Source organism: Equus caballus, chromosome 21 (genome assembly GCF_041296265.1).
Source record: "Equus caballus isolate H_3958 breed thoroughbred chromosome 21, TB-T2T, whole genome shotgun sequence".
Classification (NCBI taxonomy): Eukaryota; Metazoa; Chordata; class Mammalia; order Perissodactyla; family Equidae; genus Equus; species Equus caballus.
Genome location: NC_091704.1, coordinates 38,912,407 through 38,935,681, shown reverse-complemented (window position 1 = coordinate 38,935,681; position 23,275 = coordinate 38,912,407). Strand labels below are relative to the sequence as shown.

Below are 23,275 nucleotides of genomic sequence, written 5' to 3'. Positions count from 1 at the left end.
GCTCTGACTTCTGGATATATCTTTCTTCTAACATGCCTTGTCTCCTTGGTAAATTACTTCTCTCTGCTTCGGTTTCTAACCTCTAAAATAAAATCCTTCCTACTTTTAACTATCTTTTCACCAGGCCCCAGTGAGCAGAAGTTTGGAAAATGGTTGCAGGTGGAGAGAAGCAATGTTTGGTTGACGCTTTCCCAGCTAGCTTGCTCGTTTTTTTCCCCATTCCTGCAGATAGCTAACTTTTCTGTAAGCTTTCCTTGGAATTTGTTGACTGCACTTAGGCTCTTTTAGGTCCTGCCTTCTTTTTGGGAACAGTGGTGGGCGGAGAGGAAGGAAGTGTCCTGCAACTACCAATATTTTCCTCTAGGAGGAGCCGCGCAGCCCAGATGAGAGTGACACGCACCAACTCCAACTCCTCGCAGGGGAACGCTTCATCCCAGCTCCTCGGAATGCGTGGCCAGGAGGTTGCCGCTCGGCGCCACCGCAGCGGCTCTCGAACCGGCCGCCCTGAACTCCCTCTTCCCGTCGCTTCGGCAGCCTGGGTCCGGGGGACCGCAGGCCGGGCCCGGCGTGACCCTTGGTGAACCGCGGCCGCTGTTTCCCACCCCTCCCCTCCCGTCCTCCCTTCCCGTTTCACCCCGCCCCCTTCCCCCTCCCCGAGCCTGACAGCCCGCGAGCTGCCAAGCAGGGCGCAGCCATGGGAAGAGGAGGCGGTCTAGGGAGCGGCGGCGGCGGCGGTGGCAGCGGCGGCTGCTGCAGCGGCGGTGGCGGCGGCTGCTGCTGAGCCGAGGCGGCGGCGGGGACCCCGGAGGCCCCGCGCCCTCGGCCACAGCGCGGGTGCGAACCCGCGCTCTCTCTCCGGCAGCGAGGCTTGGAGGTACTGGAGGGGGCTCCGGGAGTCGGGCTCTTACATTCTCCCTGTTGTGCCAGGGGGCCTGGGAGTGGACCCTGGGACGCCAGTTGTTTGTGGAAATGGGGATCTGTCTTATGTATTTACACGTATAATTCTTTTTGCGGGCGACTTGGGGGTTGGCTGTACTCCCTTCCTCCTCACGGAGAAGTTGTTTTCTGCTGGTGGGTTGTTGTAACCCGATGCACGCTGTGGACGTGTGTGTGTGTGTGTGTATCTGTGTCTGGAAGTTGATGGGGGGCGTCAGGGAGTTGGGGGCGACAGACGAACCATCCCACACTGGCGCCTGCTCCAACTAGTGTTTGCGGTACCTAGAGGGGCTTCCTCTGAAGACAGTTTTGTTGAAGTCGAAAAGTTTTGCGACTGTTTGTGTTTGACATCGTCAGCCGGGCTGGGGCAGAACTGCTGAGGCTGCCGCTGCTGAGCGGGGAGAGGTCTCCGGCGGCGCGACCGGAGGAGAAAGGAGGTCGTCTGGCTGTGCGCGTCGACACCACGCGCTCCTCCCCAAAGCGCACCGCCCTTTGCGCCTGTGTGCGGGCTGAAGCCGCGCATTGGCACCCGCGGAGCTGGAGTCAGTACAGTCACCGCCACCAGTCCCTATGAGCTGGGGTGGGTGGAAATCGTGGAGAGCCCAGCTCCCTCAGCCCTGGACACACGCGTGGTTATGAAATCAACCAGGCTCAAAGTTTTGACAGAACTGCCCGAGGCATGAGAGCTGCGGGTGAGTGGGGTAGCCGCGTGTCTGGGGAGAGGGCGCTGGCGGCGCGCAGAGGGTGCTGGACAGGGTCACCCACTTGCGGGTGCGTGGGGAAGTTTATTTTGGGGCAAGTGCTTTATATATAAGCCAAGGGGGGACGCCTGCAGGGGCCAGGCTGCGGGAGTTGGTGGCCTAGTGCGTCGTGTGTGTGCTGAATGGGTGTACGTGCGCGCCTGTGTGTCTGCGAGCGTGTGTGCTTCTGGGGAGGCGTGTCGGCTCCCGAGTCAGTAGGGTGTGCGGGGCGGGAGGGCGGGGGGAGGGAGGCCAGAGAGGTGCCGCCTGCCTGTTTATGCCAACAGGAGACCTTGGAAGGGACAGGGAAAGGTAAGGGGAGGCCAGAGGGTTGGGAAGTCGCAGGAGTTCTTGCATAGGGTTTAAGTTCCACGGACTTTAAAATGCTAAAACCCTTCGTCTTCGAGGGGCTGAGGGCTGGTAGTGGAGGTTTCTAGAGCTCTCGGGAGACCTGCATAGGAGGACAAGGGTTCTAGGAGATGGGTATATGTGTGGGTACAGAACTCTGGCGATCTAGACCCAAGTTGGAGCTGCGGATCTGAGATTCCTGGGGTACTCCTGTCCACAGTCCAAGACTAGATGTTCTCTGGGGTGTTTACCTTTAGATTCCCTGGCGTGTGTGCCTGTGAAGGCACTCACCTTTCCTCACAAATGTTGTGACAACTCTGTGCCCTGAGCAACTGGTGTTCTAGGCTAGTTTCCACCTGGGTCATGCTAGAAGTCCTTTGCTCTGGGGGTGCCAAGGTATAGACCTTGGAGGTCACCAGTATTGAAACATTTCCAGAAATTAAAATGCTCAATAGAAAGGAAGTAAAATGATTCAGTAGACAGGGTTGTTGGTTCCATCTTTTTGGGTGATTGGGGATTCTGTTTCCTTTTAAGAAAACCAAAGCTCAGTGTTCCCAGATTAGATTTCAAGGGGTCTCCAGATATTTATGCTTTCTCTTCAGATGCGCTTTACATGGAGCTGGAAGGATGTGTTTTAGCACAGAGACCCTTGGAAAACATCGTTTATAACCTAAGCGTGTCCCAGCCCTCATCTCCTTCTTCTACCCTTGTAGAAAGTTGTCCAAGGAAAGTTGATGAGTCAACATTCAGCTTTTCTTTTGGAGTAAATATATCACAGTGAAATTATAGTTTTGGTCTTCTGAATGCCATGGAAAGCCAACACTTAATGGGCAAAAGTGTGAAATGCAAGTCTATAAATGTAATAACAAAGTCATGACTCGAGTGCGTTTTTTGTTTTCAAGCTGAGCATAACTTTGCCTTGCAAATATTTGTTCTACGCAGAGTTTGGGGCTGTGTTTCTGATGACTGGTCTTTAAACAGCAGACTCCATATCATAAACCACTTAAAAATGGCCACTGGACGCCTCCTCTGTGCTATCTCTGGTGGCTGTGCTAACAGATGTTTACGGTGCTTAGTAACCTATGGGATTGTCATGTAGAGTATTTTGTTAGCTCAGGACATAATGTTTATATAAGCTAATAAATAGAGCCTCAGTTGCAGCCTGCTTCTGCCAAGCACATGAAGCACCCCAGCATGGAAACAAATCTTGAAGTCAGTCCAACTTGGCGAGCCTTTTTGGCTATCTGCTGATAAGCATTGTTAATGTAAAGATAAATCTGAGTGATACAGTGAGAATGTGGCACAGCAAATTGTTTAGCTTAGAAAATAAGGCGTGGGCTATATTTTTTAAATCTGCTGACCTGAAGATTAAGCTTCTCTGGTCATTCCACTGGTAAATTGCACAACTATGGAGACTGGATTTACTTTATTGAAAACAAAGTTTTTTTAAACTATGTCAATAATTAAATTAACTTCTATTTCTTAGTGTGTTCACATGTCCATACACCCGTCACTTTTTCTTCTTAAAAGAGAAAACCCCATAGTCTCTATGAATCTAATCTCTAATATGAAGGTAATCTCTAATATGAATATTCAAATCACCTAATGAGTCCCTGAAAACTGAATTGTTAACAGCTGAAGTTTAGTAAGGCTGGAGTCAGCCCTCTGCCAATTGTGTAAACAAGGCAATACAGGATGCCTTTTGGGCAAGTGATTTTTTTCAACCTGGAACAGTATAACGTAAATAATGTGCCCAATAAAATGGTTGATTAGTATGATAACCAACTTTAGAAGTAATTCTGTATCACGTGCATGAACTTCCGCTTCAGTATCCCTCCCTATGAATGGGCAGGCCCACCCCTTCTTGGGCATAATCAGATGGAAATTTTGCTTCCTTGTGGGCCAGTTCGTTATGGAAGATTCATTTTTAGAAATTTCTGGCTTATACTGAATCAACATTTTCTTTCGTCCATTGGCCTACCATCCAGTTGCTGGAGCCACAAACAATAAGTCTAATCTCTCTTCCCTTTATGTGCTGTATTTGAAAACAAACATTATGCTGCTTCTTCCAAAATTCCTTTTTGCCTATTCTTGCAGCTGTTCCTCACCCACTGTGGGGTTCCACCCTTCTCTGCCCTGACCAGAATGCCTTAGATTCTGTGTTCTTACCTTCCTTCCTAATATATGTCATCTAAAACGCAGATATGGAATCCTTAGTTCTGGACTTTCTATATCTATTAAGGCAGCTTAATATTCATATTTTAGCCATCCCATTACACTGTTCACTAATTTCAAACCTGTAAACAAGATAACAACTCATTCTTTTCAGATTATTAATCAGCCATAGTCAAAACATTATGATAAGAATTTCAAGCATTTTTTTCCTGCCTGAACTTCCTATAAATCAATGGAAGTTGTAACACTGCGCAGGTATATAGACTTCTACATGCAATGAAGATAGCTACTTAATTTCTTCTTCTCAAGGAATACCATCCCCCAGAAATAGCAGATGCGGAGTGTTCTGAAGACAAGGAAATTGAAGCTGCGTGTTATAGGCAGGTAGGGACTACAAGGTATTCTTTCCATGGACCTATTGAGTCCGCTTCCGAGAGCATGAGTCAGTACTAGCAATGAGGCATTTATGGAAGGCTTGTTCTGTCCAAGTCCAGGGAGTATGCCATCTGGCCCTAAATGAGGCGAAAGTACTACATCAGACAGAAATGTTTCCTCAGGCAACTGGCATTTAAGCTGTACGTACAGGACATGACTGAGTCAACAACCTACTCTTCCTTGGGAGGCAAATAGTTTGCTAATGCTGCAGGGAAGTCTGAAGCAGGTATTTTGTGGCTTCAGTACTAAGGGAGGTTAGCGTGTCTGTTACGTGTCTGGATCCAAGTAGGACAAAGGCTCTGATGCTCCTCACTTACCAAATCCTAGCCTTCTTGGAGGAAGGAAGCGAGGCTGGTATATACAGGGGGAAAGGGTGTGGTTCAATGGCCAGTGCTTTGGGGTCCATTGGACCGCAGTTTGACTCTGAGCTTTAGCCCTGCCATGCACATTAGCTCCTCTTACACTCGCTTTTCTCCTCTGCGAAAATTATGTCTACTGCCCAGGGCTGAGGTGTTTCCACATAACCTCTGTAGCGTTTCTGGTGCATACTCTGCATTAGACTCCTACCTGGTATGATTGATTCTTCTTTTGTGTATCTGTCTGGGGCTTCCCATCTAAATTATGAGTTTCCCCTGCCACCAGCTGACAATCTGCCACAGCTGAGAATCTTCTGTCTTCCTGCAAGAAATGTTTATGGTTGATGATGATGACAATGTTTTCTTTTCAGCAAATCTGGATGTGAAAGAAATGACTATTTTTCTTGGCAAAGAGAGAAAAGCAACCTGTGACATCTGGGCCTATCAGAAGCCCCTCGCCAGGACAAGGGGCCAGTGACAGTCTTGTGCTCTTAGATGAAATTGTCCATGCTTTTCCCCTCATGTGCATGTGTGTGGATTGACATGTGTGCACACGTGTGTATGTTCATGTGTGTGTCTGTGTTTGTAGTAAGATTCCCCACGCATCCCCTTGCGTTATGGTCTCCATCCATATTCCATTTGCTTCTTTGCTGACGAGTACTTAAACATGTGATTTCCAAACCAAAGTTCTTTTTTGATATAAGAAATCCCCAAGTTAGGATGGCATGATATAAAATAAGACTAAACTAGGTGTCAGGAAACCTGGGTCCCCTCTAAGTTCTTCCTCTAATGGGCTTTGTAATTTTTGCAAACTACTTAACATTCCTGGCTTTGCATTTCTTACATGTTAAAAACAAATAGACAACAACAGAGGAGCAAACAAGATGACCTCTTAGGGTTCTTTTCAAGGCTTTGATTTGAATCCATTTAATTATTGGATTTCTCTCTTCTCTCAGCTCCTTTGGCCCTTTGCTTAAACCTCTCTGAGAATACCTATTTCATTCATTTTTACTTTCAGGTCTACTTTTTATGTGTCTATCTTCCTTGCTAGGCTGTGCATTCCTCAAGAACAGGAAATAAATTTTTATTAATTTTTATGTTTTTCCCACTCTTTGTTGAATGCTATAAACACAGCAGGTATGGGAAGTGTTAGTTGAATTAATGTGGAATGCTTTGGACAGTTGAGCTATAATTTATATCACCTATTTAACAATATACAACTATTTTGAACATAAGCATTAAGAAATAGTGTTTGCTTATTTTATTCCCTCATCAAGTTTTTTAATCAATTATGTAAAACAGATAAAATGTAATCACAAGTGTAGTTCCGGTTCCCGTTCTAAAACAACACCAGCTCATCCTGGTCTGATGCAGACAGTCTTTCTGAAACAATTTTCTTTTCTTTTGTTGTTGTTGTTTTTGCTTAGAGCTAAAGAAAGGTCCATGATGAGTACCAGATTCTTAAAAGAAGGATGACAGAGAGGATCATTGTTTACCCTCAACTTCTTTCTTCAGTGCTTCCCACTACCTTTTAATATAGGTCAATGAAGCCTTAGCTCAGGCACCAATTTTACTTAATAATGATTCATAAGAAGGCAGTGATTTTGTCAGAAATTGTTGGGCTGTGTGTTTTTAATTAGCATCTAAGCTTACCTTCAAATACACCATTCCAAAATCAGTAGATAATTTCTTCACCAAAGTCCTTAAAACTTCCGGATGTGTTTACTGCTTTGATTAGGGCTTGCTTCTTTGGTTATTGATTAGACTTCAATCTGTTTTCTTTAGAATAATATCATTATAATCCCAATGAATTATACTTCTTAGACTGCAGATTTGTTTAAGTATAAACAAGTCTACCAATAGCTAGCTGGGCTTGTAAGGCTACCGATGGCTGGCTGGGCTTCTAAGTGAAAAGGGTACCAGGGAAGAAGTGCACTTCGGGGAGATTCCACACAGGTGCTGGAGAATACCCTGATAAAGCCCTTAGTCAGTGTTCGAACACCGAGGGTTTGCAAATTGAACAGGTGCTTTTGTGTCTTTATCTGTAGTGAATAGCCTGTTATGCTAGACATACGCTGTCGTAACTCCTAGATTGTTGCCTCCGTTGTTTATAAAATGAAACACTTAAAGTAGTATATAATTTAAAAAACTTAAAAGGGGCATACCCCTCTGTTCCTTTAGTATCCAGGATATTAGACATAAGATGCAGTCATTGGTCCAAAGGAAAACTATTTTTTTCTTGCTTAAAGTATATACTTTATCATAATGAGCATCATGTCTGTCTTTTTTATGTTTGAGTTGCCATATCAAAAAAAGTAGAGTGTGACCATTACAAAACAGAGTCATTCACAGTTTTCTCCCTGTGCTTATTGAAACAAAAGGTGAATAAGTGATGTAGTAAATAGTTCATCTCAAGCTTGATGATGGTTGGTGAGAAACCTTGGTCAGGCTTCCAATTTTGATTGCTATTGGTCAGGAAAGCAGCCTTTGTCCTTGGTCAGTATCGTGTCATATGATCTTAAATCACACTCTCAACTGCTTCTCTGGACACCTTCAAACTATGTTATTAGCCCAGAAAATTTCAGTTTGGTAAAGGGAAGAGAAGAATAGTTTACCAAAGCATATGTGAGTGGTAAGTTGTGAAAAAGAGTTCTGATGACAGAGCCTCCACAGTGGCTTCTTCCCCTAGGGGTAAAGGAAGATACCAGAATTCCTGGGCAAGATGATGATGAAAGAAGAAAAGACAACATTTTTATACCTAGTTGATCAGAAAGATTAAATACAGAGGAGCAAGAATGAAAAGGAATGATTTCTTAGTATTAGCGGTCAGTGTAGCATTTTATTTCTCTTAGAGACATTGGCAAAACAATGCTTTGCTTGTCATAGAATAGATGTTCAGTAAATATTTTATTGATGACCTTAGTATGTAATAAGACACAGAGAGAAATTGAAGTGTTGACAAGAAGTATTTGGAGAGTTGGGGGCAAAGAGATGTGGGTAGGATCCTGGTCGTAATTAGGATCTAAACTCATAATGCAAATTTGGTTATTATTCTCAGATTAATGATGGCAGTCAAACTGATGACCACTTTTCCAAGGTGGATCCTTTTCAGGGCCTTGGAAATGTCTAGAAGTTCTTAGTATTTGAAGCAAGATGGAGACATGTTCGAATTTTTCTGTAGAACTCAGTAGGACTTGCAAGATATATGCAGTTTGCCAGCTCTTGGTATACCCCTCATCACGGAGCCTGAAATTTTAATTCTCTTTGCTTTTGTCCTATAAAGTTTGGTATTTTTATTTATTCCTTACAGTACATATATAGGGTACGTGAGAATTAATGATGTCATCTGAAAAGTACTTTGAAAACTATTTGGGAAAACATGCTGAATAAATAAGATTTTTTTATTAGCCTACAGGATGTAAGTTTGGCCAAGTTAGTGGTATTTTTGGGATCACTGTGAAAAATCAAAGACAGAACACATACTTATTGAACCATTACTGTGTTCCCGGGGATATGCGAGACACTCTGGGGAATATAAGAGTAGTGTAAGACATTACTCGTGTCTCTGGGACCTAGCATTCAAGCTAGGAGGGCAATACTAATAATGTACATGGTGTGACTATGGAACAATTTACAGCTATACAACTTAATGAAAAGTACTATTACACACTGTAAATGCTACATTTATTTAGAGAGATGGGAGAGCTGTTTGGGGTGAAGTATTTGGGGAGAGGCTTTATAGGTAAACTGGCTCCTTAGCCAGGCCTTAAAATATGCTTAATATTTTTTGATAGGTAGACATTTGGTGCTGAGGAGGTTGGGAACTGAGCACCAGGAGGCAGATTTGGAGCTCACTGGGGTTACTTGTAACAGGGGAGCAGGAAGGGTGTACCAGGCTCCTTCTCCTTGCTTATTATGAAGGTCTGTCCCTTGGATAGGGCTGTTGGGAAGGCTACCCTGAGGCTAGTCCTTGCTGGTGGGAGGTGACTGTTGCAGGGTGTTTCTGCATACAGTTGTTCCACTATATCTGTGGGGGATTGGTTCTAGGACTTGCCACGGATACCAAAATACTTGGATGCTCAAGTCCCTTATATAAAATGGCTGTAATATTTGCATAGAATGCATGCACATGCTCCCATATACTTTATTTATTTAAAATTTTTTTTAAATAAACTTTTTTTTACTGCAGTAACATTGGATTATAACATTATATAGCTTTCGCTCCCCTTCCATGGCCCAGGGGATCGCCAGTTGGGATCCTGGGCACAGACATGGTGCCACTCGTCAGGCCACACTGAGGCAGCATCCCACATGCCACAACTAGAAGGACCCACAACTAAAAAAAATATATACAACTATATAATGAGGGGATTTAGGAAGAAAAAAAGAAAAAAATTGGGAACAGTTGTTAGCTCAGGTGCCAATCTTTAAAAAAAAAAAAGATTAGCAACAGATGTTAATTCACGTGCCAATCTTTAAAAAAAACCTAGAAGTCTACATATTCAGTACAGATGCAATCATCATAGGTCTTTCCATCCACAGTTGGTTGAATCTGTGGATCTGGAAGCCATTGATCTGGAACCTACAGATACAGAGGCTTGACTGTACTTCTTTTGTATGAACATTATATAAATTCAATTTTAAAACTTTTTTCTTTAAAGGTATTCTAAGAGGGCTATTAAAAATGCCAACAGTATGGCTTCCTTTCCAGAATATGATCTCGACCCTACAGTGGTAGCATTAGGAGTGAGTTTCCCTGCTCCACGCCCACTTCCCTGCCACAGGCTTCTACTGACAGTCTTGGCCCAACAGAGCTATAGGGCCTCGTAGAACTTGAGATCATCAACCACTGATTCTCAACCAAAGCACTGCCTCTCTGCTAGGCAGTGTCTGGGGGCATTTAGAAATATGGTTGGTACAGGACTGGAAAGAGTTATAGGCTTTTAGTGCCCAGAGTCAGTATGCTAAATTTCCGTAATGCCAGGTGCAGTCCTACATGAGGAAAAATTGTACCCCCTCAAATGCCAGTAGACCCCTGTTGAAAACTGAATCCGACCTCCTCCCTTTATTTATAGATGAGGAAATGGAAGTTCCTGAGAAATGGTAAGACTTCTGTAGAATTAAACTCCATGGTGACAGTGACAGATTTATAACCCAGTTCTTCTAGCTTTCTTTGGAGGGCTCTTTCTACTATACCACATTCCCACCCATAAACATTGTAGTTCATATGCGAGGGTGACAGCTTTGTTGACTGAGTGGATGGGTTGTGAATTGAGACAAGTGGCTCTTGACCAGCAGTTCTTTTCCCTGGGAGCACACAGGGATTTGTCTGTGAATTAGGGCTGGCAGATGTCCTCTGAGGTGTCAACCACTGTGAAACCCTAAGGTAGGTTGGCATTCTGGAAAGGGCGTGGAGTAGGCTTTGGAATCACACAACTCTGGCTAGTGGGGTTTGACTCTAGCTCTGCTGTTTGCTGCCTTTATGACCCTCAGTAAGTTAATTAAACTCTCTGAGCTTTATTTGCAAAATGGAGATGGTGATTCTTACTTTGCAAGGCTGTTGTAGTTTAAATGAGTCAAAATAGTGCCTGGCACATATTGGACAGTGCAGAGAGAGATGACTTCCTGCAGCACCCTTTTGAGAGGCTCTGAGAGAGGAAACTTAAAACTTTCACTCATAAAAGAGCCACTTGATATCAATTGCTAAGTTTTTTGTTGTTGTTGTTTTGGTGAGGAAGATTGGCCTTGAGCTAACATCTGTTGCCAATCTTCCTCTTTTTTTTTTTAATGATTTTTTTTTTTTATTTTTTCCTTTTTCTCCCCAAAGCCCCCCGGTACATAGTTGTGTATTCTTCGTTGTGGGTTCCTCTAGTTGTGGCATGTGGGACGCTGCCTCAGCGTGGTCCGACGAGCAGTGCCATGTCCGCGCCCAGGATTCGAACCGACGAAACACTGGGCCGCCTGCAGTGGAGTGCGCGAACTTAACCACTCAGCCACGGGGCCAGGCCCCTCCAATCTTCCTCTTTTTGCTTGAGGAAGATTGTCCCTGAGCTAACATCTGTGCCAGTCTTCCTCCATTTTGTATGTAGGACAATGCCATAACATGGCTTGATGAGCACTGTGTAGGTCTGCATCTGGGATCTGAACCTGCAAACTCTGGTCCGCCAAAGCAGAGTGTGCAAACTTAACCACTATGCCACCTGGCTGGCCCCTCTGTTTTTTTTCTTTTCCTTCCTCCTCCTTTCCCATTTAACCAAAGTTATGGCTTTAATGAGTCCCTGAAGTGTTTCTTTGGTTTGAACTATTGAAATTTTCCTCTTTTAGATGAGTACTGCTGGCCAGAGATTACTTTCTTGTTACTTCTCTATCAACATGCCTGGAGTATTGCCATACAACAGAAATGGAAGGTGTATCCACATGATTATCAGTGACTTATGAAGTTTGGATTTAAAAATCAATACTAAAAGCCATTCCTGGATATATATGTTCGTCTGAGAGATTTCTATCTGCCAGTAATGGGAGACCCTCCTTAGGCAAGGTGATACTTTTGGCAAGTTAAGGGGCAATTGAAAATTGGCCAGTTGGGATCATGAGGGTTGTGATAAATGGCCTTTCTGCATAACAAACAGCCTGTAATGAGATGTTGTAAGATATGAGACCTTAGAGGAATGCACATAAAAGCCTAAGAGTGTTTCAGTCCTTGACTTTGAATAAATATGCACTTTGATGCATAGATGCACACTTTCCCATGATTGGAACACTTTAAAATTGCTTATCTTTATTAAAGGATAATTCTCTAAAAAGTTAAGATCATGCTTCTCCTACAGATATAAAATGAACAGATGTAAAGTAATACAGATATTAATCAATGAAGGAACTTGAGAAGATGTTATAGCCATTTCAAAGGAGAACTCAAAAGACCACAAATGAATAGACAGTAAAGGAATGTTGAAATGAATTTGCAACATCCGATCTATCCATAGGGCAATAATCAATTACCTTCCACTGGACACACCCGATTTGCATTTGTGTGGACAAAAATTACTTTTATGGCTCGTTTCTACAGGTTGACTTCTGACTCCTCAGAACTGTTAAAATAGCATCTTCAAAGACAAAGGCTCAGGCTCCTATAGGATTGGCTAATCCCTAGAGGCCTCAGGGTTCCATTGAAAGGATATCAGGCAAACTCCTTGGCTTGTTTCAAAGTCAAAAGTTTTTCCTTACACCTTCAGGATTCCACTGGCTCCCATTCTTGCTTGACTCCTAATTTACTGGTGAAATTTTGGGGAGGTGGGATTCCTATAACCTTGGGAATTCTCCATCTTTCCTAGATATTTACTTTGTTTTAAATATCTTTTGATTATGGAGAATTTTAAGCATATACAAAGTAAAGAGAATAGTATTTTGAACCTCAAATACCCATTACTCAGCTTCCAGGATCAGTATTTTGCTAATCTTGTTTCATCTTTCCACCGTGCCCCTGAGTCTTTTAAAGCAATCCCCAGACATCTTATCTTTTCATTCGTAAATGTAAATAGTATGCGTACCTACCAAGTAAATCCTCTATATTTTAGTAACCACATGGTCTATATTTTATGGTGATAGAGAGATAATATTTTATGAGAGGATATTATACTCTTTAGGCTTGACTTTGTGAGATTGTGGAGGGGGGATTTCAAATAAATAAAATTAGTATATATCTATATCTAGATATAGGTACAGATATTTATATCTTCACAGGATTGGTTCTCTCTTGTCATTCAGGTCCCAGCTCAAATGTCACCTTTTCAGAAAGGATTTCTCCAACCTCTATCTAGAGTAACCTTCCCCCAACTAGGTCATGCTATCATGTGACCCTGATTTATTTTCTTCACAGCACTTATCACTATCTAATATTATCTTGTTTATTAATTTGCTTTCCTGTATTTTGTCCTTCTTCAGCTATGTAAGCTCCCTAATACTTTGGATCTTTTCTGTCTCGCTTACTTTATATCCCATAGAACGTCCTCAGTAAGTTTTGGGTGAATGAGTGAATGAATGCATTTAAGTAGTTAATGGAAGTTTTTGTTAGCATTCTTCCAGATATGTATTTCCCTTCCACACATCCAAAAATGCATGGCTTTCATGTTCCAATTCCTAGTGTATTTGTAATTTGGGGAGATTTCCTCATGGTATGGAGTGAGGAGCTCTTCCCAGAGACCAAAGATAATCCAGGGCAGCTATATCTCCCCGTAAATGACCTTGAATTCATATACTCAGTAGCGACTTCACTTGATCAGCAAATATAGTTAGGAAAATGTCTTGGTTTGGATTTCTCCCAGAAGGAGATCATGACAGAAGGATTCAGGTGGAAGTTTATTTGGGAAAGTGAAATAAGGAAGGGAAAGGAGCCCATAGAGGGCACATTATGAAGCAAGTTGCCACCATTGGCATCTGGAGTTTGTACTCTTCCTGGAGAGATTTTGGGAGACCAGGCAAAACACATATCTCAGAGTCCTCTCACTCAAGATTGAAAGAGTTTGAATATTTACCCAGCAACTTCCATCAGTCGTTAGTTCATGGGCACTAATGCTGGCTAGGGCAGAGCAGTCTCTAGATGCAAGAGAAAACTTTCAGGCAAAGAAATGCAGGTGCTGGCAGTTAGAAACTGGGCAGTGTGAAGAAGGAAGGTAAGGGGGTATGCTGGGGAAGGGGCAGGCAGTTTGTGTTGGATAATACAATATGGTCTTTTTTAAATAAACTTTTTATTTGGGACTAAGTTCAGATTTAAAGAAAAGTTGCAAAGACTATAGAGTTCCCATATATCTCTTGCCCAGTTTCCCCTAATGTTAACATCATGATGTATTCATCAAAACTAAGAAACAACATTAATACAGTACTGTTAACTAAACTCTAGACTTTGTTCAGATTTTCTTGCTGTTTCCGTTAATGTCCTTTTTCCATTCCAGGATTCACTCCAGAATATCACATTGCACTTAATTTTACAATTTTTAAGTACTGTGCATACACTCTTTTATTTGGGTTCTCTCACATGTTCAACTAACTAGGCTTTGTAACTAGACAGTAAGTTCTATGGGTGAAAGTACAATGATGTTGACATCCAACTTCCTCTTGGACATAGGATGTATTCTCAAAACAACAAATATATCAAAACAACCATAAGAACAAAACTTTATTCGGTAGACATGTATGTAGCTGAGCCTCCACCAATAACCTGAGAAGCACTCATAACCGTGTGATGACTTGGAAGAAATTTGATTTTGAACCTGTGTCCTGAACATCAAATGTGAAGCAGGACCCCCTAAACCAGACATGACCCAGTACCTTGAATGTGTCAGCATTGTATGTGCATGTCACACTTAATCCTACTGACTGTGAGTCACATTGCCTTGAGTACCTTAGACAGATTAGGGAATAAGACTCAATGAAGGTAAATTACTTGCCCAGGGATTCTTAGTAAACTGGATTAAGCATCAGCCTTGAATCTGTGGATTATTTTCAAAGCCTACCTAACATTTGTAAAACCTGTTTTCTTGATACCCACATATGTTGACCATAAAGCTCTTCAGAAAGTCACCCGTACTCCAGTAGTAAAGTTTTATTACAGGGCTAATAATAGCATGGAAGCAAGCATCTCTAAAGAGCATTGATGTTGTATAATAATTCAAATATTTTATTATTTTGTAATGTTTTCGGGTTACTTAGTTGACCTCCATTTCTCAGTCTTTCCATAGTTACTGTATTTTTTTGAACTGTTACCTGAAGGATATGGCATATTCAGTAAAATCCTTAATCTTTGTACTTGCAATGGCCCAATGGCCCAACTGAAAATTACCCTTGGCTGCCTTGGAACTTGGGACATAGAATTCAAAAGGAGAAATTCTTATAAATTACTCAGGCTTTGACTCTGGGAAGATAAACAGCATGAGTGTCTAGGCTAACCAATGCTGAAATTCTCCTAAGCTCCAATTCTAAATTCAGAAAAAAATAGGCTTTAAGGTTTTTGTTTAGTTTTACTTTGATTACAAGTTTTGGGAAGCCTAGAGTTAGTACCTAATAACACAATCTATGTAAAACACAAATTATTGGCTCAGAATGAGATCTCACTTCTAAGAAGATAGGTAGGGACAATCCTGTAAAAATGGGTTTTTTTCTTAGGAGGAATAAGTAGGGATTGACTGAAAGGTAATCCTTCATACTCTAACGTTGAGAGCATTGCACATTTTTAAAGGGGAAAAACCATTACTTTTCCGAACATATGTAGGAAACTTTACTTAAATGGCTACATTAGGTTGGCATGATTTTAAACCATGACCTTTGATCCTTTGTGCCTGTTAGTACAGGCACAACCTGTTAATGCAGATTTGCAAACTGTGCTCCAGCAAGCCCCCTCAGGGGCATGGGGTGTCCAGAGGGGAGGGCCAGGTTGGCTGCACTGCACGTCTCCACTCTCCAAAGTGCCGGGCTTTCATCAGCTCTTTTGAAAAAATTTAAGTTGAAGGAACAGCCTCTCTTAAAAAAAGCAAGCAAACAAAAATGTTTAAATATATTATGTATTTCCTTATATTGTATAGACTACTTTTCTGACTGCTTTTCTTTAGGAAACCCTCAGATTTCTATAGAAAAAAATCATATTAGCTTTTCTATGTCTAAATTCAGATTTACTGATTGTAGGCTCCTACAGGGCAAAGGTCTGTGTATTCTCTATTTAGCAGACACTCAAGAAAGAGTTTGCTTCACCAATGACTGTTGTGTGGGGAGCATTAAGAAAGTGCTTACTATGACCAGGGGCTATACTAAGTTCTTTCTTCATGCTACAGTAGTGCCCCCTTCTCCATGGGGATACATTCCAAGACCCCCTGCGGATGTCTAAAACCATGGATAGTACCAGACCCTATATATACTATGTTTTTTCCCATACATATATATTTGAAGTGCAACAGCAAAACTAGCATGAATTTCTTTTCCACAATTTTCCAGATAGAAGATTTAGTCTTGCTGTAGATCTTAGCAACCTCAGCATATGATTTAGTTCTTTCCTTATTAAGTCAAGAACTTTTATCTTTCCACGTAAAGGAAACACTTTATAGCTTCTCTTTGGCATATCCAAATTGCTAGCATCACTACTCTCATGCTTTGGGGCCATTATTAAGTAAAATGAGGGTTACTTGAATACAAGCACTGTGATACCATGACAGTCGATCTGATAACCCAGACAGGGACTAAGTGACTAAGGGGTGGGTAGCATATACAGTGTGGATATATTGGACAGAGGGATGATTCAGCTTCACATCTTGGGAGGGACAGAGTGGCATGGCACAAGATTTCATCACGCTACTCAGAACAGTGTGCAATTTAAAACTTATGAATTGCTGATTTCCGGAATTTTCCATGTAATGTTTTTGGATTGCAAGTAACTAAAAATGCAGAAAGTGAGACCATGGATAAAGGGGGACTATTGTGTGTTATTTAATCCCACAAAAAACCCCTTTGATCTACCTAATTCTACATTTGGTGAAACTATGACATAAGAAGGTTAAATAATTTGTGAAGGACCCACAGTTGTTAAGTAGCACAGTCGAGATTTAAAGACATTTAATTTAACTCCAAATGTGTCTAATTCCCATTCTTCTAACCACTGCCTATGTGGTGGTTTTAAAAATCTGTCCACAAATTCTTTGATACTCCTCCTTTAAAGAGGTGGAGTACACGTTTCCCTCCCTTTGAGTGCAGGCTGGACTTGGTGACTCATTTCTGAAGAAGAGAGTAAAGTAGAACTGAAGATGTGCAACTCTGGAGACTAGATCATTCAAAGGCACTGTGGCTTCAGTCTTGGTTGCTCTGTCTTTTGGATCATTCAATCTGGGGGAAACCAGCTGCCATGTTTTGAGCTGCCCTATTGAGAGGCCCACGTGGAAAGGAAGTTAGGGAGTCCAACGGCCAGTGCGGAATGAAGAACCCAGGTCCCAGTCCAATAGCCAGTGTGAAACTGAAGCCTCTTGACAACCACCACCGTAAGACTGACCTTGAAGGTGGAGCCTTCAGCCCCAGTCCAGCCTCAGAATGACTGTAGCCCCTTGCCCCCCAACAATTTGACAGCAACCTCATAAAAGACCCTAAGCCAGAACCAACCAGCTAAGCCTCTTCTGGGTCCTTCATGCTAGACTGTAAGGTAATAAGTGTTCGTGTTTTACACTGCTAAGTTTGGGTTAATTGGTTATGCAGCAATAGATAACTAATGCAGCCTAATATTGCCTTGATCATTTTTTTTTAAAAAAGAAATTGTCTTAATTTCATTAAATCTTAAATTTTAAAATATTGATACAGCAAGGAGAAATTTTTCAGAAAAAAATGTGCTGCTGAATGTAAGTAGTAAAATATTAATGTCCAAACAACATAATAGTTATAATGACTTCCCTGGGATTTCAGATTTTATAATTCAAAAGACAACTGTTGTAAAAATCCATGATTTAAAAAGCAAGGATATTAATAATAACCATGTTGCTGAAGATAGCATTTTGAACTTTAAAAAAATACTCGTGGGAAAACTCAGGAAGTATTCTGTTTGGAAAGTTATCATGCATAATCTTAAGTTGTCAGGAACATGCTTGCGCTTTACATGATTTAAAGAGGGATATAAAGTGAAGTTGAATTTTAACCTCTTCCCTGGTGATTTTACTCAGCTTTTCCAAGGGGGTCCTAAAAGCTCATAGGTCAAGCCATTTCTTGGTTTGCTCTGCCTGACAAATTGTATTAACTCTGCTTTATGGCCATTTGTAGTTTAATAAATGACTTGGACTTTGATTGATATCTTTTGAGCCTAAACCCAAGAATTTGTATAAGACTTTGGGATATAGTACTGTAAACTTATTTAAAGGTGGACTCTGAAAGCTGGAAGGACATATATTAGTGTTGGTTTTAGTACATGTATAAGTACTGAATTTAGGGCATTTCAAGTCCTTACAGAAGATCCTAGATTATTTGCCTTTTAAAAATATATGTGAAAGTGAATTTTTTTCTTCTATATATACAGAGTGATTTAAGTGATTTAAGGAATTCATTCCTGAAGTGGATACGGCTAGTTCTTGTTTGGTATTCAGAATGAATATAAAGCAGAGATTCTAGTTCCCTTGCCTAAGTTGAACACAGATCAGACCATCCCAGTCCTTCCCTTTCAATGGTTTTTTCCTTTATGCAGCTTGCACCCTGAGTTCTCAAAACCAATTTTTATACTGAACTGGACTTGGTAGTATATGCTTGACCTTGATTCATGGTTCGTGCTGCAGGGGAGTATAAAGTTGAATATTGATAGCCTGAGTATAAAGATCCATAATTACCATAATGCCTTCATTCACTTACTCACAACTCACTCAGTTCATTCTACACTTTACCTAGGAGAGCAGTGGACTAGGTGCTAGAATATGATGATAAGTAACTCAGAATAGCCTCTACCTTATGGGAGTTCATGATCTAGGATGGAGAAAGACATTGACCAAGATAATTAAAAGCTGCTGTAAGTAATATGACATAAAAGTATGAGGGGACCCAATCCAGGTTGGGGCTTGGTGGTTAGAGAACTCTTTCAAAGGAAGATATTTGAAATCTAAAGGAGTAGAAGTAGGAGGGAGAAGGAAGAGCGACCTGGGCAGAGAAAACAGGAGCCAGGAAGATACCTAGTACTATTGAGAACTGAAAACAGTCAGTGTTGCCAGAGTTCAGAGAGTGAGATTGAGCATGACCTGAAAAGAGGCCAGAGAAGTAAGCAGGGACTATATCTCACATGCTGTTGCAGGCTGTGATTTATCATAAGAGCAGCAGAAAACCATTGGAGGTTTGAAGCAAGGGAGTGACATAATAATCGGGTCTGCATTTTAAGGAGGTTACTTGGCTCTGTAATGAAGAATGGATGGAGAAGGAATGAAAAGTATTCAGGAAAATGGATTATGAATCTATCAGTGGCCAGAGATGTTGGTTTGGACCAGAGTGGTGATGGTAAAGATAGAGAGAAGGGAATAGGTTTACCGTTATTTATGGTTAATAGATTTACCATTTATTTATGAAGTAAAGTAGACTGGACTTAGTGGTGGCTTGAATATGACAGGGCAAGGGATGCCATGGATAACCCTCAGGCATTTGACTTCTTCAGGTGAATGGGGAATGCTGGAGGGACACCAGGTATAGGTTGGGAAAGAGTAGTTTAGTTTGGGGACATTTTAAATTGGAGGCATTTTTAAGACATCCACAAGGAGACACACTGTATTCTTGGGTCCTGGGTCAGAGGAGGTACCTGGAGATATAAATTTGGAAGTCAGTGGTTTACACACAGTATTGAAGCCACAAAGGTAAGTGGGATCAAAGACAGAGTGGAAATGGAGTGAGGGAAGAAACCATAGTTCTGAGCTATGAGGAACTCCAACATTTAAAAGCTAAGTGGAGGAGAAGTTTACAAATAAGAGTGAAGAATATGACAGAGTAGATGCTAGAGGTGTCGTCTTGCAGGCCAAGGAAAGAGAATAATTTAAAATGCTGATGAGGGGTAAAGTACAAAAGGTCCTGTAAATGGCCTTTGAATTAGTAAAATGGATGTCTTGAAGGGCTTTAAGGAGAGCTGTGTTGGTGTAATGATGGAAGCAGAGGCAAGAGGGAAGTGTCCTGGGAGCAGGTGAGAAGTGAAGAAAGGCAGATATAAAGATAGAGGGGGAGTGGATATAGATAACTCAACACATTTGGCTGTCAAGGGAAGTGAAAGGATAGAGCTTTAACTAGAGGAAGTAGAATTAAGGGAGAGGTTTCTAAAGATGGGAGACTTGGGCAAGTTTAAAGGTTGATGGGAAAGAGGATTGGGGAGGATGAGGGGGTGGCTCGAAGATAGAGACAGGATAAATAATTAATTGTGTGGGATTCTTGAAAAGATAGAATTGGTTAGATCCAGAGCACAGCTGGAGGAATTGGAGAAGAGTGTTTGTTCCTGCCCTTCTGTCCTGGGAGGGAAGAAGAAAGGATGTGTGCAGGTGCCAAGAGGTTGCTGCAAATTAAGTTTCTGTTTGATGGCTTCTATCTGCTTTGGAAAGGTGAATGGGAGAGAGAAAGGGGATGACATACTGGAAAAGAAAGGAGGTAATTTCAGATATTTGAGGAGGACAGAGAAAGCTTGAATGTGAAAGGGAGTAAATTAGTAAAGCTTAGTAGGATTGCTAGTCATTACCTGAAGGTCCAGTTGAGATTGATGATCATGAATTCATGATGGTACCACTGTTAAAAGTATTATAAAGTATTTGATCCCTTCTGGAGGTTTTCAACAGTTTACCAGGCACAGAGAAAGTGGGATCTAAGTTGGTTAGAGAGGTATGATGAAAAGATGGCAGTAGCAAGGAGTTTAGGATATTGGCATCTGCAAGGGAGCTGTTGAAATGTTAAACCAGGAATGTGAGCTGGTTAAGAAAGAAAGTAAAGACGAGAGGGAGAGAATAGAGATCTTTCTGAAGGTTATAGTCAGAGTAGTTGAATAAACATGAAAGAAGATCAGAAGTCAGCCATCAGAACAGGATGCTGCACCCCAGAACAATTAAATCCAAATCTCTAGAGAAGGGGCCCAAAGATTATTTAAAGCTCCCCAGGTGATTCCAGTGCTTTGTTTTTTTTCCTGAGGAAGATTTTCCCTGAGCTAATGTCTGTGCCAATCTTACTCTATTTTTATGTGGGTCACTGCCTCAGCATGGCCACTGACAAGTGATGTGGGTTTGCAGCTGGGAGCTGAACCTGGGCCAATGAAGCAGAGCATGCCAAACTTAACCACTAGCCCAGGTGACTGCCCCTCCAGTGCATTTTTTTTTTTAAAGGAATATGAGAATATAATGTAAAAAAAAAAAAAAAGGAATATGTTGTTGTTGTTAAGCCCATGATAATAAAAGATACTAGCAGTGTAAAATCAAGATGAAAACACAAATAGAGAAAACAATCAAAGAATTGTACCTTTAAAATAAAACAAAAAAACAAAACCCCAAAACCATACGTTTCCGTCTTCACAAATCAGAGTCATAGGCCTTGCCCTCTTACTCATTCTCTTTGATATTAGAAGTCCAAAGAAAAGAAGTAAAGATTATTTTAAAGAAGATGACACAACTCAGGACAAATTACCTGTGGGCTAGACACTGAGATTTGACTGATGAAAATGGGAACTATTTGTTCACTGCAGTCTCTTTGGAGAGACAGCCCTTTGGCTCGATCAGAATAGGATTGTGTCAGTCTGGCTACAGAGGTCTGAGTATGGGGCTTGGGCCCCTATAAGGGGACTGGTTGGCCCTCAGTTAGCCTGGATCCTTGGACTTGGTGGCTATATCATGGTCCACTCATCTTGGAATGGTGCCAAAATTCTATTCACTGAAATCACACATGAAGTTATGTTAATGTTTTACCTGGTATTCAGCGACAAGGCTCATCACTGCCAGGTTTTTCAGTTATGTCAAAGTACCTCTGTTCTTTTCATGTTAAATAGAAGCCCATTGTATAGTTAACTTCTGGCTAAGTGGAGTGCTTCTGAAATGTATGGGGCTCATAGGCATAACTGTTGCTAAAGAAAGCCTGGCAAATCTAGACACTCCTACCCCCAGCCCATAGCCCTTGTCTGTCATCTCATAAATTTAATGTCAAGGACATTTTATAGAGAAGATAATTATAAGAAGATTCAGGTAGACATGGGGCATGTTGTGAACACCCTGGTGTGTTTCACCAGTGTATTAGCCAAGGTTCTCCAGAGAAACAGAACCAATAGGATGTGCATATATATAGAAGGATTTATTTTAAGGGATTAGCTCACACAGTTATGGATGCCAGCAAGTCCAAAATTTGCACGGCGGGCCAGCAGGCTGGAGACCCATAGAAGAGCTGATGTTGCAGTTCAAGTCCAAAGGCCATCTGTTGCAGAATTCTCTCTTTCTTGGGCTTGGGGGGTTGGGGTGGATCGGTCTTTTGTTCTATTAAGGCCAACAATGGATTGGATGAGGCCCATATACATTATGGAGGGCAATATGCTTTACTCTAAGTCTACCATTTTAAATGTTAATCTCGTCCAGAAACACCCTCAAGAAACAGAATAATGTTTGACTGCGTATCTGGGTGCTGTGGCCCAGTCAAGTTGACACATAAAATTAACCATCACCCCAAGGGAAGTTATAGCACTGTCTTCTCTGGATTCAACAACAAAATTTGAATTCAATCCAATTCGTCATTTGCTGAGTGTTTAATATATGTCAAGTGCTATGCAGAATATAGCCATTATACTACAAGTTTGGTCTTCTGTGGGAATGGTGAGCATTTTTTCTGTATATATTTTTTGGCAGTTTTATAACACTTAGAAAGCATGCAGACTGCTCAGTGCCAGTGACAAGAGACTTCGTCATGATGTGTTTGAAGCCAAAGCTTTATGAAGCAAGACACCACAAGCAGTTAGTGATTCCCATTTGACAGTAGCTATAAACATTCATCAGAAGATTCCCTACTGTTTGCAGCTCATACCCCTGGGTTGGAGCAGAAGCAACAGCCACAGCAGCTCTTATTTATGCTCCTTTAATTCCATCTCACCATTGCCAAATAATCTTAAATCATTGTCGTTCTGACCACTCACTTTCTCAAAAATGACCTTATTAGCCTATGGATTGATTTTCAGATGCCTTAGCCTGGTATTCACACCCCTGTGATATTAATGAACCTACCTATCCATCTGTATTTTGTACTGAGCTTCAAACAACTACTTCTTTGCCATCAAAATGTCTCGTTTGTTTCTGCCCAACAACTGTTGTTCATGTTTTTCCCTCCACAATGACCTTTCTCGTTCTCATTTTTGCATCCTCTCATTCTACTTATCCTTCAAAGCTGAGCTCAAACACCACAACATCAAACTCCACAGTGTCTGCTCTGATCCTTCCCCAGCGCCTGCTGCCTTTCCAGCTACAAGCCCTTTTTTCCTTTCCCTTAGCACTTCCTTAGCACATTTATTAAGACTCTCACCCTTGCTGCCATAAATTTCTCATGGTCGTTGTCTTACTATATATGGCCTGCATTCAGAAGCTATGTCTGCAGTCTCCCCGGGACAGCACCATGTACAGTCTCTCACTACAGTACCTTGCAGATGGTGAGTGCTCTGGAAGTTCTTGTTGAGAAGATTAAAGTAAGGGACTTAACATGTAAAGCCTCAGTGTGATTTATTAATTTCATCAAAGGAAGGAATTTTTTGTTGAATTTTTTGCATATCCTCCACAGTACTTAGCAATGTGTGGGCAGTGTGCC

The 23,275-nt window shown here is 41.6% G+C and overlaps 1 protein-coding gene across 2 annotated transcripts in view; it reads left to right on the top strand.

Annotated features, from left to right (window-relative positions):
* The first annotated feature begins 364 nt into the window (after positions 1-364).
* The window catches only part of GHR (growth hormone receptor), a 245,033-nt gene continuing 222,122 nt past the window's right edge, over positions 365-23,275 (top strand). The window contains exon 1 of one of the 2 annotated variants that reach the window (XM_001498656.7): positions 365-874. Coding sequence is in view for 1 of the 2 variants with exons in the window: in XM_023625698.2 (XP_023481466.2) it covers positions 1,616-1,628 (13 nt within the window). In the remaining variant the exon portion in view is untranslated. Of the gene's footprint in view, positions 875-1,073; positions 1,629-23,275 lie in introns of those variants that run through there. The other variant, XM_023625698.2, reaches the window with a different exon arrangement.